The sequence below is a fragment of the Condylura cristata genome, unplaced genomic scaffold (assembly GCF_000260355.1).
Source record: "Condylura cristata isolate star-nosed mole 26May11 unplaced genomic scaffold, ConCri1.0 scaffold00028, whole genome shotgun sequence".
NCBI classification, from domain to species: Eukaryota; Metazoa; Chordata; class Mammalia; order Eulipotyphla; family Talpidae; genus Condylura; species Condylura cristata.
Window position 1 is genome coordinate 13,840,687 of NW_004567129.1, and position 18,083 is coordinate 13,858,769.

Here is an 18,083-nt window from a genome sequence, read left to right on the forward strand (position 1 = left end):
AGAGTGTTTGGTCTCAAGGAAACTCGGAAGTGTCTCTGATCAGACCCCCAGAGGAGGTCACTTTCGCCTTGACGGCCGGCTCCCGTTCCCTTCCACACTTGGAGCCAGGACCCGGCGTCTTCCGGCTACTCTCGATGGTGTCCGCTGGAGGATAGAGTGGGCCGCGCAAGGTTTTATGGGACAACAATGGCGGCTTTCAAGGAGTGGATTTTGGCTCCCTAATGCGATCTGAACGAGGGGTGAAGGCACCGGCACCCCAGAATCCGGGACAGAGGGTCCCGAGAGTCGGACTTGGTGAGGTGAATGCCCCTTCTTCCCTCCTGACCTGCTTATCGCCAACCACGGCGGCTCCAGGATGCCCATAGCGGCCTCTCGCCCAGGATCGGGCCTGGTTTTGGGAAGCCTCCTCGTCTCCCAGCTTGCTTTACTCACCGTAGGGAAGCAGCGCCAGGCTTGCCTGCCCCAGCGCTTCGCTTTGCGCCGGTCAGATCTTGCTGCTTGTTGTGGCCTCGCAGAGGTCGAGGGATTTCTGCTTGGGGGTCGGCCTCTGTTCTTTCTGTGGCCTCCACGTTACCCCATTCCCAGACGGACGCGTACGGCTGCGTCTCTCTCACAGTGGGATTTGGAGCGGGCGATCTCCACTACTAGAAGGTGCCAAGAGCGCCAGAATTCTCGTTTTGTTCACTGCTCTACCTAGAACAGTGGTTGTTGAATGAGTAAATCTAGTTTCTTCATTGTTTTTCTTCGTAAAAAGCCTTCGTGGCTATTTATTTATTGGCCACTAATCCTCCTCTAGTATTCAGCTTTTAACTCCTTGTTTCTAGCAGCTAGTTGAATTCTATCTGTCCGACTCCTTATCCTCTGCCGCTTTTCTTTTGCTGTCTGTAGAAGTGTTCGACTTCCTGTTCTCCTTTGCTTATTATTATATGCATTAAATTCATTCATCCACATATTCTTCAAACGTGCATTTTTCGAACAGTCAGCAAGTTTCTGTCTGACGCATTGAATGACTACTCTTGAGCAGAGCCTGTGTTACCTCTACCTTCTGTGTCTATTCCTTCAGGTTGGTGGGATGTCACCTATAATGTAGCTTTCCCTTTTCTGGCTGGTGGCATTTTTCAAAACGTGATTTTCGTTTCTGTGTCTGTACTGTATGTCTGGTATATTTGGCCTAGAGCTGTGCATGCTAACTAGAGCTGGGCAAAATATTCTGCATTCTGATAGTACAGAATGACAGTTTGTGTCATTGATTTAATGGAATGAGCACTAGTATATGTTTATAAGTGGATGGAGTGTAGTGGGAGGTAAAGGGGGATTTGTTAGAAGTTGAGACAAGATCTTATAGTCAGCTGAAGACATTTTGGAAACCCTATTTCTTTAATCCTTCTTATTAATATTTTTGAGGAACATGTATTGTCACTAAAGATATACCAGCTGCTGTGAGGTAATTTTTTTTCCTACAGAACACAGGTGATCTATGAAAAAAAAGCTACTGAAGTATATATTGATAGATGACACCACAGCTTTAGACCCCAGCAACTCTATTTCACTGTCTCTACTTTAAAGAATGAGAGAGGTAGAAATCATGCACTCTTAGTATATGGGAGCATGGCAAATAATGGAACCCATTTTTGTAACTCCTAATAGCTACAGAGTTTTCATGTATATCTTGTTTAATCTTACAATAACTTCATGGATTAGATAAAGCAAAAGTAGGGCCCTTCCTGGTACAGCCCGTTAAAGTACAGCTCCGTGAAGCTGCGAGTTTGATCCCCACCCAGGAGCTGGCTCACATGGCGCAGCAGACCTCTCCTGTTTGCCCACTGCTCCCCTCAGCAGTGTACTTTGGCAATCTGCCTGTTCTGCTCCCCACTCTGACTTTAGTGAAGTCTCTCACTGCCCCTGCAGCTCTGGCCTGTACCCCAGTTCTGTATGCATAGATAAATCTTTAGCTAAAGCAAGAGTAGTTTCCATTTTACAAATATTAACATGATATCTGTTTATCAAATTAGGTTATATGCTTACAATCATGTAGGGAGAAAGTGTCAGGACCTTGTATTCCAATTCAGGTACTGACTTTCCCCTGATATTACTCTCTTATTAGAGGCCATCATGCTGCAGTTAGTGTCTTATAGTGAGGTCTCTTGCCCAGATGATAGTTTGGATCTTAGTATTTGGGATGTGTATCTATTTCTGATATGTGTTGGGGTAATAGGAGGAGGATTTTTGAGATTTCCAGTGGACAAAATGCTGATATCCTTGATGGTAAAATCTTGGCAAGAGGTAGCTAATGAGATCCTGATCCTGAGGAGAAAATTAACCTCCTGACTATACCTTTTACTACAGTGTCTGGGATACAGCAGAACTGAGCCTTGTCTAGTCCTGTACCAAATGGTTTGTCTTCTTTCCATAGCAACCCTAGAGCCTGTAATGGCGGATATCAGTGAGGATGCCTCAATCCATCGATTGGAAGGCACTGATCTGGACTCTCAGGTTGGCGGTCTCATTTGCAAGACCAAAAGTGCAGCTAGTGAACAGCATGTCTTCAAAGCCCCTGCACCCCGGCCTTCACTGCTGGGACTGGACTTGCTGGCTTCCCTGAAACGGAGGGAGCGAGAGGAGAAAGATGATGGGGAAGACAAGAAGAAATCCAGAGTCTCCTCCTATAAGGACTGGGAAGAAAGCAAGGATGACCAGAGGGATGCTGAGGAGGAGGACAGTGACCAGGCTGGTCGGAGTAACCGAAAAGACAGGTGAAGCCTTAGGATGGGTTCTGATCCAAAGGGAATACAGACGGAGGCTAGAAAATAAAGTCCCATGTTTATCTCTTAGTTTTTGGTTAGATATTTAGGCCTTATGATTTTACTATGATTCTATACTATTGAGGGTAGGGAGGAATTGGGTTTTTCTTCAGATCTGTGGGGGAACTTTCAAAGGCAAATGTTAAAGAATAGATTATGGAGGTGATAGATGATGGAGAAATGCTTTGGGTTGTTGTCACATGTAAGCCCACAAAACCAGGGGGATAAGTAGAAAAAGGTAGGAAATGTGTTTGGTGTAGTCAGAGGATTTAGGGCACAGTCTTTCTCCAATGGAGGCCCTTTACTGGTTGTCTTCTCATTTTCAGACATTATCGATCTGCTCGGGTAGAGACTCCATCCCATCCTGGTGGAGTAAGTGAAGAGTTTTGGGAACGGAGTCGGCAAAGAGAGCGGGATCGGCGGGAACATGGTGTCTATGCCTCATCTAAAGAAGAAAAAGATCGCAAGAAGGAGAGATCACGGGATCGAGACTGTGACCGCAAGAGAGACAGAGGTAAACTGCCTAGGCTTGTTTCTGTTGCCTGTTAAACATTTGCATTAACATCTTGAGTTTTCCATTAATTAGGGAGCTCGGGTTGTATAAAACCATCCTGGTTGGTTGTGACCCTGTGGGGATTGGGAATAGCAGGCAGTTTAAGGGAAGAGCTGTTACTTACAATGTTACTTCTTTGCTTGAGCTTGTGGTCCTCATTTTATTATGAAGATTAGTGATAAAGGTGACCGGGGTAGTGTGTATGAGGACACATAGATGACAGAGTGTTGCCGACACAGAAAGGACAGTGCTAGGAAACAAAACTAGACAAAATCCAACTTGAACTTTCCTCAGTACTGCTGAAGTTTTATAGTTTATAGACTTGTAATTAACTATTAAATATAGGCTTGTAACTATTCTTTTTTGAATTCTTGCAGGAAAATAACTGTTACTATGAGTTTGAAACTTTCTAGCCAGTAACTATTTTTCCCCTTGAAAGAATGGGGATATGTGAGTTTCAGAACCATGGACCGCATTAGAGCAGTGCAGGTAGCACCTGTGAGTGAGTTGGAAGGCCTGTCTTTCTCTAGGGTGAAGATGGGTGGAAGTTAGTGTGGGACACCTTTGCTAAGCTCTGCTTGTGACTCTTGACAGATGAGCGGGATAGAAGTAGGCACAGCAGCAGATCAGAGCGAGATGGAGGGTCTGAGCGAAGCAGCAGAAGAAATGAGCCTGAGAGCCCGCGACACCGTCCTAAAGGTAGGCTGAACGCTCTTGGTGCAGGATTTTGAGGGGTCAAGTGTGTAAAAGCAGGGTCAAGCGATTCCCAGCCTCAGTGGGATTGCTGTAGGCAATTAGGATCTCTGGAGTACTTGGTTCGAGTCAGGTGGGAAAGCTGGGTTTCTCTGTTGAGATAGATTTGCTCCTTGAGGCCAGTTAATGACTGATATTTCAAATGGCAGAAGAATTGGGGTTGGGGCATGGAAGGGATGGGCTGGAAGGATTTATTACAAAGAAATACTTATCATCAAGAGGGGCATGTTTGCAGAGACAAGTTGGATTTCCTTAAAATCTTATAAACACAGATGAAAACTATTTCTTTAAAAACTGTTAGAGCCATCTTTTCCATTATAAATAGGACAAAATCTGTAAGAAAGGAAGGCAGGGAAGTGACTTTTGGCTAATAGTTGCATCCTAGTTAAATAAGATGTTCCCTGTGGATGTGTCTGTTGTGGCCCCAGATGCAGCCACCCCTTCCAGGTCTACCTGGGAAGAAGAGGACAGTGGCTACGGCTCCTCACGGCGCTCACAGTGGGAATCGCCCTCCCCAACACCTTCCTATCGGGACTCGGAGCGGAGCCATCGGCAGTCCAGCCGAGATCGAGACAGGTGGTGTTCCCAGTCCTTTCCCACCTCTGGGTGGGAGAAGGTGGCATAATGAGAGCAGAGGGGTCTGGGTTGCAGATATTCACCCTGGCCGCGTGTCTTACCTTGGTGATGGGCGGTGAGGCAGATCTTGCTGTTTGTTATCCAGGTCTGTGAGGAGTAAGTACTCAGATGACACTCCTCTGCCAACCCCATCCTACAAATACAACGAGTGGGCTGATGACAGAAGACACCTGGGGTCCACCCCGCGTCTGTCTAGGGGCCGAGGTAATGCAGGTTGGGCTCATGGACAGGAAGGTGGCTGCTCATCAATGAGGCTGAGCAGAGCTGACCTTGCCAGGTAGCTTTGCAGGTCTGAGCATGGCTCAGTGTGGGGGTGTGCATGGGATGAGCTGGGTTCTTGCTGACTGACCTGCTCGTTCTTGTACAGGAAGACGTGAGGATGGAGAGGAAGGAATTTCCTTTGACACAGAAGAGGAGCGGCAACAATGGGAGGATGACCAGAGAGTAAAAACTTTATGTCTTTACGGGACTGAATAAGGGCTAGTGTGTGGGTGGAAGGCAGTGTTAGCAGAAGGGCCACAAGTGACATTCTAGTGGGACTGGACAGTTTACACTGGTCAGTCTCAAGGAAGCTGGGCCCTGTCCAGTCCCACAAGCCCTGGGGCCGGAGAGGCAAAGGCTGGGTTGTGAAACATCTCACATAGTATACTTTTTCTATTGGTAGTTTTGTATTGGCGCCACCATGTGGTGAGTCTAAGAAGTGCTGTCAGTGAACTGCCACATAAACTCATACCTCTGAGGTCAGTCAGTGTGGTCTGCTGGCTCATACTGGAGCAGGTGGCCTTCTCCTGCATGTCTCACAGGGTTGCTTGCACTGCTCCAGTGACTTCTTACCAGACACCTTTTGCCCTCTGGCCACGTCTGGGGCATAAACTCGATCTGTTCTTGTTCTCCTTCCTTCATCTCATGTGCCACAGCAAGCAGACCGGGATTGGTATATGATGGACGAGGGATATGATGAGTTCCACAACCCCCTGTCCTACTCCTCTGAGGACTATGTGAGGCGGCGGGAGCAGCATCTGCATAAACAGAAGCAGAAGCGCATTTCGGCCCAGCGAAGGCAGATCAATGAGGTAAGTCTGCCTACAGTAGTTGGAACAGATCTGGAGCTGGATGTGGGGGCGCAGGGGGAGGCAGCTGACCACGCCCACACGATGAAAGGTGGTCTCCCCACTGCTGAAGGAGATGTGGGTGTGTAATCTTTTTCAGTAGCTTGGGAAAAAAAACCTAAGTCATAACTTCTCCCTTTTGCATTCTTTCCTCGAGGAATGCTGTTGACAGGAACTGGTGGGTGGGTCCTGGCTCTGTAGTCTCTGTCTCTGGTGGTACTGGGGACAGTCACATTTGAGTGCCCCGTGGAGGTCTGCCTTAGATACAGTGTGCTGCAGCTTGGAGGACGAACTGCAGGTGACTTGGGATCAGTGACTGTCCTGTCTCAGAGCTGCAGGGTACAGAGGCTGTGATATCTCTGCAGCCTCCCACGAGCCCCATCAGGACTTGTGGTGCGGACTTGCCTGGTGACCTTTGGGGATGACTTCTGGTTGCATCTGAGTCTGAGTGTGGCCTCCTACTGTGTGCTTTCAGGATAACGAGCGCTGGGAGACCAACCGCATGCTCACCAGCGGGGTTGTCCATCGGCTAGAGGTCGACGAGGACTTTGAGGAGGACAGCGCGGCCAAGGTGCACCTGATGGTGCATAATCTGGTTCCTCCCTTTCTGGATGGACGCATTGTCTTCACCAAGCAGGTGTGCTTCTTCTGTGGCCAGAGAGACGTGAGCCCCAGAAAAACCTAAAGTGGGGGAAGCAAGAGAGAAAGGAAAAGAGGTGGGGGAGGAGTCCCCATCATGGTAGGGCAGAAACCCCATTTTTACTTGGGCTGTTAGGAAGTGGCCGTTCTGTTGGGTTTAGTGATCCCTGGGATGTGTCTCTTTTCTTCGCCCTTCTGCAGCCAGAGCCTGTGATTCCAGTCAAGGATGCCACTTCTGATTTGGCCATTATAGCTCGGAAGGGCAGTCAGACGGTACGGAAGCACAGGGAGCAAAAGGAACGCAAGAAGGTTGGTTTCTTGTCCCCTGGAGCTGGAGTGTCTCTCCCTATTTTTCTTTTCCTTTATTTTAGAAATCACACTGTACCTCCCAGGCAGGGCTCCTGTTGGAGGTAGAGGGACTCCCAGAGCAACATCAGCCCAGGAGGAGGGCATTGCGCTCGTCCACCTGGACTTGTTGAGACAGCCACAGGCCCAGCAGTTTGGTGCTGAGGCTTGGAGGTTGAGGTGCAAGGCTCGGGCCTTCACTGCCGTCGGGGATCCACTGCCTGCTGGAAGAAGCCTCTTGGCAAAGGAGGATGATTTTCCATTGACCACGATCATGTCACACGATGTAGCAGACTGTGTGTGTCTTTTTAGGCTCAGCACAAACACTGGGAACTGGCTGGCACCAAATTGGGAGATATAATGGGCGTCAAAAAAGAGGAGGAGCCAGACAAGGCTCTGACGGAAGACGGCAAAGTGGACTACAGGTAGGCAGTGTGGGCCAGCAGTGGGCTGCCTCTGGCGTCTTGCTCCCTTCCTCCTGCTTTCTCACCCCGCATCGTTCACTTTCCCTACGTGCCATCCTCACTGCCATCCCTCCCGCTGCTGTGGGCTCTCTCGGTGTCAGCTGCATTAAATGCCTCGTGGGTACTGTTAAATCCTCACAACAGCCCTGTGGCATGCAGAGGAGCCATTACCATTCCCACGTCTCATGGGGGTAGAATTTCAGGGAGGTTAAGTAACTTGTTTGAGGTCATCCTGCTGGCAGATGGTGGAGTTAATATCAGACCCAGACCGCCGAGCTTCAGAGTCCAGGCTTTTACCACGCACACTGGCTTCTCAGGTTCAGTGCGGGAAGGTAGACCTTGCCCCTTGGGCTGTCACTTCAACCTAAGGAAGAATCATTTCTAACAGTCAGGCTGTCACTTCCTGTTGGTAGAAGTATTTAGGCAGCTGTTGGAAAACTGCTCATTGGATTTCCATATTGGGTAAGTGGCTGGACTCAAATTTTCTAGGGAGTCTCATCATCAAGTCCTGTTGACTTGCCCTCTGAGTTAAGAGTCCTCCGCACCCTGTGAGTGACGTCTCAAACGAGAAGACAGTACTACAGAGCAGCCCTTACTTGTCTCTCCTTCACCCCGTAGGTAGTGGTTGGTAGTGGACCAGGAGTGACGGTGAAGTTAGAAAGCTTGACAGAGGGTGTAAGTGAGGAAGAGTTTCTTTGGTGGGGAGGGAGTAGGAGATCTTTTTGCTGGGCAGCCTCAGTCTCAGGATGTTAGTGGACCTGTGTCAGGTATTTATTTCAGTAGAAGTTGGAGGTAAATATTAAGTGGGACTGTTTGCAAAGCTCTTTGAAAACAAAGCCCCACACACCATGCTGCTCCGTGGGAGGAGGGAGGTCACCTGACCTTGGCCGGGACGCCAGCACAGCTTAGCCTGTGCTGCAATTGCCCTTGGTCTCGTGGTGGAGCTCTTATGGACAGAGGGTTTTCCCACTTGCTGGTTGGTCACTCCTGAACTGTGTGCAGCTCTGCCTGCGCCGGAGTTGTGTGCATGTTGTGGCTGCTCCGTGCCTTTGGCCGGGGCAAGGACCAGCACCTCAGACTGCTCTCGTGCCTCAGGGTCAGTGTCAGGTTGTTGGGCTCATTCTTGGCTGTAGGATGAAGGGCAGGAACCCACACAGGAAGGCAAATGTAGGGAATAATGCCAAGTGCTTAGGCTGCTGTGTGTTCTCAGGACCGAGCAGAAGTTTGCGGACCACATGAAGAAAAAGAGTGAAGCCAGCAGTGAGTTTGCCAAAAAGAAGTCAATCCTGGAGCAGAGGCAGTACCTGCCCATCTTTGCAGTGCAGCAGGAGCTCCTCACCATTATCAGGTAATTCCGCCACACGGCACAGAATTCCAGACTCCGGTCAAGTGTCCTCAATGTTTCTCATGGTTACTTAGTCATGTTTTCTCTTTGGGGCCTACATCTGACTGAGGAGAGAGGAGACTGTTGGCTGTGGCCCGGGGCCTGGGCCTGCACAGCGTGGAGGAGAGCAGGGTGGCAGCGCTTTGCTCGGCTCCTTGGAAAGCCTCGTGTCTCTAGCCTGATTTCCGTGGTTGCCATACGGGCTTTTTTCCCAGAGTCATCTTCTCTAGGCCGCATGCTTTTTGGATAGGAGGTGCCTCACTCTCCAGCTGATTTGCCCTTTACCTCTTCTCCCTTCCAGAGATAACAGCATTGTGATCGTGGTTGGGGAGACAGGGAGTGGAAAGACCACTCAGCTGACCCAGTACTTGCACGAAGATGGCTACACGGACTACGGGATGATCGGGTGCACCCAGCCCCGGCGTGTGGCTGCCATGTCAGTAGCCAAGAGAGTCAGTGAAGAGATGGGGGGGAGCCTTGGCGAGGAGGTGAGTGGGTACAAGGCCTGAGCTGTATAAGGACTGGCCAGTAGCTTCTCTCCATTCGAGCTGATCTGCTAAGACCTGGGGTGTCCTGTGCCGTTGGCGAGGTGGTACCAGGGCTCCTGAGCACCTCTCTGACCTTCAGGTGGGCTACGCCATCCGCTTTGAGGACTGCACCTCGGAAAACACCTTGATCAAATACATGACTGACGGGATCCTGCTGCGCGAGTCCCTCCGGGAAGCCGACCTGGATCACTACAGCGCCATCATCATGGACGAGGCTCACGAGCGCTCCCTCAACACTGACGTGCTCTTCGGGCTGCTCCGGGAGGTGAGGGCTGTGCGGGCCAGGCCCCCCTTGCCCACAGGGCTTTGACTGGGCAAATAGTTAGTGACCAAGGTGCTCAAGTTGGCTGGCAACTGTATAGTCTGTGCAGCTGAAGGCTGTCTCTCACAGCAGCTTCTCCTGAGGCCTGTGGGTGGCTGCTTTCTTGCTCAGCTAAGCGACTCGTGGTTCTCCCCGCTGCGGCACCTGAGTTCAGTCTGTAGGGTTGCTAGGTGTCTAACAGGCCACTTCGTCAGCTTTGGCTTGTGTTTCACTGGGACTGATGAGACTGGAGGCAGAAGCCTGGGGTCCCATGCCTGTCGGGAAGCCTCTGACCTCTTCTCTTAGGTGGTGGCTCGGCGCTCAGACCTGAAGCTAATCGTTACATCGGCCACGATGGATGCAGACAAATTTGCTTCCTTTTTTGGGAATGTTCCCATCTTCCACATTCCTGGTCGTACCTTCCCTGTTGACATCCTCTTCAGCAAGGTATGAGATCTCGAGTTTTTGAACTATCTGACCTTTAAAGCCAGTCAGAGAGTGCGGGGTGGGGTACTGGAGTAGATTTTGTGGGGCAGCTTGCCTCTCTGGGCTTGAGGACAGAGGTCTGCTCTGGGGTGGTTTTGTTTCTTTGGAGTGGAGGTGTGGGGCCTGGGAGGGCAGCTAGGCCACTCCGTCAGTGCAGCAACCCAGAAGAGTCCTCAGGCTGTAGTCCCAGACCTCGGGTTGGGCTGATTTCCTTCAACACTTCCCTCTGATGGTGCCCGGCTGGTGTTGCAGACCCCGCAGGAGGATTATGTGGAGGCCGCGGTGAAGCAGTCCTTGCAGGTACACCTGTCGGGGGCCCCTGGGGACATCCTCATCTTCATGCCTGGCCAAGAGGACATTGAGGTGCGTGTCATGGTCATGCCTGTGTTGAACAGTCTGTCCGCCTGAGGGTTGGGGCCCTGCTGCCTCACAGTGCCTGTCTGTGCCCTCAGGTGACCTCAGACCAGATTGTAGAGCATCTAGAAGAACTGGAGAATGCACCTGCCTTGGCCGTGCTGCCCATTTACTCCCAGCTGCCTTCTGATCTCCAGGCTAAAATCTTCCAGAAGGTGTGGCAACAAGAGTTTCTCCTGGGTCCCTACCTTTGGTTCTCCCTAGATTCCCCAAAAGGGTGGGAGTGGGGGGTTACTTTGCTGACAGGGTCAGGTGGTGCATGAGTCCTTCCTACCCAAGGGCCTGACGGTCTTTCACTCTTGCACAACCTCCCTGCCTCTAGGCTCCCGATGGCGTCCGGAAGTGTATCGTTGCCACCAATATTGCCGAGACATCTCTGACTGTCGACGGCATCATGTTTGTGATTGACTCTGGTTATTGCAAGTTAAAGGTGAGAGGACACAGGTGCTAGGGCCCTGCGTCTTCCCAACTCTAATCTGACTTAAGGGGTGGGAAGGCTGGAGCCAGTGGGGGACTGAGGCTCTTTAGTGAGTGCTGACTTTGCCATGTGCTTTGATTCATTATATGATAACCTGATGTGGGAGATAATTTTAATGACTCAGTAGCGACCACAGAGCTGGTGTTTATAGGGAAAATTCTTGGGGTTGCTGGCTCCAAAAAGATGTCAGCCTGCCTCTCTGATGTGTAGCATCTGGGCCTCTGTGACTTAGGACTGCCTCTTTCCCCCTTGGTGCTTACTCAGCTCTTGGTTGCCTCCTCCTAGGTCTTCAACCCTAGGATTGGCATGGATGCCCTGCAGATCTACCCCATCAGCCAGGCCAATGCCAACCAGAGGTCCGGGCGAGCTGGCAGGACGGGCCCAGGTCAGTGTTTCAGGTAGGACCCTGTGCAGCCTGCTTCCTGGGGCAGCGCTGGGACTGCTGAGTATCAGCCCAGGCTGGGGCACCCAGGGGTGGGCCAAGACCCAGAAGAGGTATGCTGGCCAGAGAGCTGCAGCTTGATGCTGGGAACTGATGTCAGGGCCGCCACTTGTTGGTCCCCTTGTTGTGAGTGGCCAAGCAGCCCTTTCCAGGCAGCTCTGAGGCTGAGTGGCCTTGGTCTGAGGAGGCCCTGCCCTGAGGAGCCTGAATGAGTCATTGCAGGCCCTCCCCCCCAACACCCCCTCCCCCCCGAGGGAAAATCCACACAGGTGTGTGGTTGGTTCTTTTCACTTCTCCAATTATTGTCCTTTTGAACTTTTAAAAATTACGTATGCACTATAGGAACTCAGGAAATGCAGAAAAACAAAGAATCCCAGCCATAATTCTAGTCCTAGGCGTTTTCCAGAAATGACACAGGCCTGTATGAGATTCCAACAGAAGAATAAGTGGGCAGGACTCAGTTGTGGATTGGTAGGAGTTAGTTCTTCAGAGAGAGGTGGGGAGTGAGACGCTCTCCTCCTGATTTGGCTTCCATCTGTCCTGGGGGGACAGGACGGCCTTACTCTGCCAGACAGATCCCTGCGTAGGCATCCAGGCAGTTTGAGGGGCCCAGCCTGCTGGGCTGCACAGCAGGACTTGGTCTTCTCCCTGGCAGGCTCTACACCCAGAGCGCCTACAAGAACGAACTCCTAACCACCACGGTGCCCGAGATCCAGAGGACCAACCTGGCCAACGTGGTGCTGCTGCTCAAGTCCCTTGGGGTGCAGGACCTACTGCAGTTTCACTTCATGGACCCGCCCCCAGAGGACAACATGCTCAACTCCATGTATCAGTTGTGGATCCTTGGGGCCCTGGACAACACAGGTGCCTTGGCTCTGGGTGCCGGGTGGGGCCTTAGGGACCTTGGGGACCCCAGGCCTGGCTTCTCTCCCCTTCACTGTGCCTCCCGTGAATATCTGTGCCTGCTGCTCTCTCCTAGGTGGTCTGACCTCGACTGGGCGGCTGATGGTGGAGTTCCCACTGGACCCGGCCCTGTCCAAAATGCTCATTGTGTCCTGTGACATGGGCTGCAGCTCCGAGATCCTGCTCATCGTCTCCATGCTCTCAGTGCCAGCTATCTTCTACCGGCCCAAGGTGGGTGACGTTGTCTTCTCTCAGAAACTGCAGGGGAAGTCGGGGTCTTGAGGAAGGGCTAGAGTGGGGCTAGTGTCTCTTTATGAAAGTGAAGTGGAGGGGCAGGAATCAGTCTTTCCAAAGAATGACTTTGTTTGTTGTTTTCTGTTTAGCCATTTGGGGGAGGGGAAAGAATGGCTAGGTCAGTGGTTCGTAGGAAGTGTGCGGGAAATTTGCAAGAGCATTTATTTTAGTTTTTAGAATAGTAGCACCAGAACTCTTACTTTTTAGAATAAACATTACAAGAAACTTTCATTTCCTAATATCGTTCATGGCACTGCAGTGATGTGTTTGAAATTATGTGTAGGTGGTAGTGTGAGAACCTTCTCTTTCTGTTCTCTGTGAAAGTCCCTTTTCCTTTCTAGGGCCGAGAGGAGGAGAGTGATCAAATCCGCGAGAAGTTTGCCGTCCCTGAGAGTGATCACTTGACCTACCTGAATGTCTACCTGCAGTGGAAGAACAATAATTACTCCACCATCTGGTGTAACGATCACTTCATCCACGCCAAGGCCATGCGGAAGGTGCTAGAAGGTGTTAGCAGGATGAGATGAGGGGTCAGAGCAGGGGAAGGAGGGCTCCATCGTGTGTGCCTGTCTCGCTCTAGGTCCGGGAAGTGCGGGCTCAGCTCAAAGACATCATGGTGCAGCAGCGGATGAGCCTGGCCTCGTGCGGCACTGACTGGGACATTGTCAGGAAGTGCATCTGTGCTGCTTACTTCCACCAGGCAGCCAAGCTGAAGGTGAGTCCAGAGGAGCCTTGTGGCACGTCTGACCTGGTGCTCGTGCGGTTCCCCCTCCAACTGTAGTGTCCAGGTCTGAGCTCTTTCTCCATGTGCCTATCAAGACAACGTGGGGGATAGGGCCACTGCCCAATGCCGTGTTTTCCTGATGTGGCCCTTGTTGTGTCTCTTCCCTAGGGAATCGGGGAGTATGTGAACATCCGGACAGGGATGCCCTGCCACTTGCACCCCACCAGCTCTCTCTTTGGAATGGGCTACACTCCAGACTACATAGTATATCATGAGTTAGTCATGACTACCAAGGTGAGTCTTTGCCAAGGTAGCTTACAAGATATGGGCCCACCAGGCTGGCCTTTGTAGCCTTCCCTACAGTGAACTTAGTTTGGGGGTTTTGGGGCCACATGTTTTCCTGCTATGAGTTTTGGGGAGCTGAGGCAGTTGACTTTTCATCATGGTGGACCCAGCTATGCTATCTGGATTGTTTTCTGCAGCTCCCTGGGGCCAGTACACCCTATGGTGTCATTAGAAGGGTTTTCTGAGGGGCTGGGCCTCTTCTCTTGGATACTAGGAGACATTTTCTCAAGGGTGGAAGAATTTGGATGGGAGAAATGATTACAAATCCAGGATCTGGATCTCCTTCAGTCTCACAGGGCAGGATAGAGAACTTCCCACGTGACTTCTAATTGTGGCGTTGCTCTGGGAAGGACATCCCAAAGTAGTCGCCCTTCTGTGACCACCACTCTGTGGCCCTTCTGCCTGCAGGAGTACATGCAGTGTGTGACCGCGGTGGATGGAGAGTGGCTGGCAGAGCTGGGCCCCATGTTCTACAGCGTGAAGCAGGCCGGGAAGTCACGGCAGGTGAGGACCCTGCACTTTCCATGTAGGTTATTTGCCCGTGGGGTTGGCGCCCCCAAGCCTGCTGTTAGGACAAGTCATCATCTGATCTTCTCTCAAACATCAGAGCTGTGATTCATTCAGACTGGTCTGATTTCTCCCTATACAGTGCCAGTTGTTCGGTTTACTGAGCCTTTCAAAGAAAACCAAACTTGCCATTGGAAGGTCCACATATTTGTAAAAGTGGGAGAAACGGTTTGAGGAGCCACCATGCATCCCTCACCTAGTTCCATGACTTTAACACGCTGCCGGCCCTGCTTGGCTTATTCCCACCCCTCCATATTCCTGGAGTATTTTAAAACATAGCTCAGGCATCAGATTACTCAACCATAAATATTTTAGTAGGTGTCTTTGGCAGGACATTGTATTTATTTTTAAGACGAAGCCTTTTTTTGGGGGGGGGGGGAGATAAACTCTATGCCATATCTCTCAATAGAAATAATCCTTAGTGTCACCTCGGTCTGCAGTCCTTCACTCAGATTTCCCTTTTCATCGAAGGAAACTTTTTATGATTGATTAGCTTGAACTAAGATCCGTGCTATACAGTTGGATGTTCTGTATGTTGCCTATTGTAGAGCCATTTGTTTGACATTGATAGGAGAAACCAGGTCATTTATCTTTGTGGAATGTTCCGTGTTTGGCCAGTTGCTTCCTTGTAGTGCTGTTTGACTTGTGCCACTATCCTGTGTCCTGTTGTGAACTACTTGCTTTTCAGAAGGTTGGATGAGGCCCAGCTTCAGCTGTTGGGGCAAAACGATAAGTACATGTGGCACTGGGCCTTTCTTTTGGTAAAGTCCTGCGAGGAGGCATGTCCATTGTGGGCCCATTAATGGTGCCGCCACTAACCAGTGGCTCTGCCTAATCCCTCCAAGCTATGACTCTGACTGTTCTACATTTTCCATCGATGATCACCACCTGGAGCCTTTTAGGGTTATGTAATGTTGGGGGAGCTTTTTGCTTTACCCCCCCTTAGCACAGTCCTTTCCACCCTGGGTCTGCACACATATTATATTTGTTCCTCAGCTAGGTGATAATACCTTTCGCTGTTGTCCTGGCAGAGCTGTAAACTTGAAGAAACAAGGAAAGTCCTTCCTGAATTGAGTGGAGCACTGAGGCACAACAGTGCTGGGACTCAGTCATCTCTCTCCAGAATTAGTGAGACCAGCAGGCCTTTGCCTGCTGCTGGTGAGGCAGGTGGCCCTGCTTCTGGGAGCTGGTGCTCTCTGCACAGCCCTTAGTTTGCAGCAGAGAGATGCGTGTAGACAAGGCCTTGCCAGCCGCTGGTCCTGTCGCCCCAGTACGCTCTGTCTCTCTTACAGGAGAACCGCCGACGGGCCAAAGAGGAAGCCTCTGCGATGGAGGAGGAGATGGCGCTGGCTGAGGAGCAGCTGCGAGCCCGGCGTCAGGAGCAGGAGAAGCGCAGCCCCCTGGGCAGTGTCAGGTGAGCCTTGGCCCCAAGACACTGGCTGGCTACGTTGGAGGCTTGCTGGGAGGCTCACTGACCGACCTGGTGGACCATGGCTGCCCACGTGCAAGTCATGATTAGGAGAAGTTGAAGCATAGACATGAGTCGGTGACAGTGTTGACTCATTGCAGGTGGAGACATGGGGGATCCAGATTCACTCTCTGGGTGGCCATAAGTCTAGTGCCACTGTCTGTCACATTGGGTTGAGGGCTGCTATAGCAGGTTGGCTCTCTAGCTCTGCTAACTCCTTTGTTGGGGTCTGCATGGTGGGATGGAGAGAAGAGCAATGGGTCCCTGTGGTGCCTGGAGGTATGTCAGGTTCTGCAGGTGACGGGCACAGTCCTCCAGGGCTCCCACTCCAGACAGCGCTGCTATCAGTCTCTCTGACCAACTTGTTACAAATTTGGGGTTCCCATGAACTCTGTCATGTTCACCCATTTGCTAAAATGACTCACAGAACTCAGCAAAATATTGTACTTATGGTGGTAGTTTTACTATAGCAAAAGGATACAGATTGAAACCAGACAGAGATGCATCGAGTGAGGCCTGGATCCCAGATGCACAGATGTCATTGCCCTCCAGCCATGTCGTTACCCTCCTGCCTCACTGATGTGACAGCAGGCAGGGTACTGCTTGTGCGAGCCTTATCTGAGAGTCAGTGTCCTGAGTTTTATCGGGGTTTCCGGATGTGTAAATGATAAGTGACTGAATCTGCTCCCACATGGCTGACTCAGTCTGTCTGTCCTTCCACACACACCCCCTTACCCCCCACCCCACAAGGCTGGACTGAGGCCATATGACTCAAAACATAGTTTTCTTATCACCTGACTTGTCTTTGTGGCTGGCCAGTCCTCACCCTGAGTCGTCATCTTTTTAGTATAAACTACTCGAGATGGGCTGAGCCCGCCGTGAGTAACAGACATGCCAGCCCCTCAGGAAACACCAAGGGTTTAGTGACTCCTCCCGGGAACTGGGGACAGCAGTTAGCCAGACTCAGCACACAGCTGGCGCGGCAGCCCGGGGGCTGGATGAGAGCTGCAGCTAAGCTTGTCTAGCAGGTGTGAGAGGCTTGCCAAAACCTCGCTCTAACTTGCCTTGGAAGATGTCAGGGTGAAGTTGTAGTATGTTCTATCTGGAATCACAAGACAGGGGTGGCAGACATGTGGTGGGGTGGGGTGGGGTGGGTAGGGCAAGGTGACCCTTCAGCTACTCGGTCTACCACATGCCTGTGGGAAATGCAGGAGCCCGGCTTCTTGACCTGCTGTGTACCCCGACCAGAGTGAGCGGCCTTATGATTCCTGATCTCTTTCTGTGTCTCTAGGTCTACAAAGATCTACACTCCAGGTCGGAAGGAGCAAGGGGAACCCATGACCCCTCGCCGCACACCAGCCCGCTTTGGGCTATGAGCTGGGGCTGTCGTTGAAGAGTGGGTCAGCTGTGAGCCCTTTGGCTGGAGCAGCCAGGCCTGCCAGTAAACCTTTCATCTCTGTGCTTTCATCTGTCCATCTAGCCCCGAGTGATGTTCCAGCTGAGGCCAGGTTCAGTGCAGGAGCACTGAAGGGGCAGGCAAAGCACAGCCTAGAATCTGCTAGAGCAGCGGGAGGTGACTGGGCTGGGCCCATTGTGTCCAAATAAACTGTCCCTGGGGCACTTGATGTATCAGTGACTTGGCCATGACTATGTTTTTTAAAAGTTCTTGTTTAAAGCAGCAAAATGGACCTAGGGGGAATTGTAATTTGGTTAGAATCCAGGGTTTACAAATAAATTTATTGTTTATAAAATTTATTGTATTTTTTATTCCTTTTTTCCTCTCTGCCCTAAAACATGTGAGAACACAGACACTCGCCTTTTGAACCTCTTCTGTGCAGCCAACTGAAGAGGAAGCTTCCTGCCTAACTGGCAGGCTCTGGGGTCTCCAGCATGAGCCCCTCTGTCATTCTAAGCCCCTCAGCTCCTGACCTTTCTCATGTGTCTAAATCTCTTGTTACTACCAGGCAGGCAGACCTGAATGTCCTTGAACGGATCCTCCTAGAACCTTAGCTGCCTTTATTCATGTTCTCTAGGAAGTGCCTCTTGGAGAAGGGTTCTGCCGCACAGGACAGCCCTGACAGGCACCAGCAGGGCCACGGGGCGGTGAGCAGCCACATGCCCCCAGGCCCTCTCTAGAGGAGGGCTGGCCACTTCAAAGGGGTCACTCTTTGCTCGAGATGGCAGAAGTCTCGTCTCTGCATGTGTAAAATGTTGCTTAGTTGATTTTCATGATAAAGATTCTTAACACATAAATCACCCTTACGCACAAATCACCAGTCTTGTTAAATAGCCTCTTAAGCCTGCTTTTGAGATATTCAGCACTTTGAGTCAACCCATGCTTCTCATTTTTGTGATTCCTTAGGGTTGGGTTTCTGCCAAGTGCGCTGGTGGTGAGGACAGGCTGGAGACTCACTCACTTTGATCTAGGC

The 18,083-nt window shown here is 51.1% G+C and overlaps 1 protein-coding gene across 2 annotated transcripts; it reads left to right on the plus strand.

Moving 5' to 3' along the window:
* The first annotated feature begins 203 nt into the window (after positions 1–203).
* On the plus strand, positions 204–17,371 carry DHX38 (DEAH (Asp-Glu-Ala-His) box polypeptide 38). Of its 2 annotated transcripts, none has more exons than XM_004690417.2 (27): positions 204–294; positions 2,414–2,753; positions 3,128–3,315; positions 3,949–4,053; positions 4,536–4,683; positions 4,829–4,947; positions 5,111–5,187; positions 5,661–5,816; positions 6,328–6,489; positions 6,693–6,800; positions 7,149–7,261; positions 8,511–8,648; positions 8,986–9,172; positions 9,312–9,497; positions 9,840–9,980; positions 10,272–10,382; positions 10,472–10,588; positions 10,756–10,863; positions 11,197–11,309; positions 12,009–12,217; positions 12,333–12,487; positions 12,892–13,047; positions 13,131–13,265; positions 13,443–13,568; positions 14,028–14,123; positions 15,479–15,600; positions 16,946–17,371. In XM_004690417.2, exons 1-27 carry the CDS (start codon positions 222–224, stop codon positions 17,028–17,030), a joined length of 3,774 nt encoding a protein of 1,257 aa, XP_004690474.2. In that variant the 5' UTR covers positions 204–221; the 3' UTR covers positions 17,031–17,371. The 2 variants fall into 2 exon arrangements, with proteins under 2 accessions (XP_004690474.2, XP_012586132.1); XM_012730678.1 differs by having other exon boundaries at positions 223–299.
* The last annotated feature ends 712 nt before the right edge of the window (positions 17,372–18,083 follow it).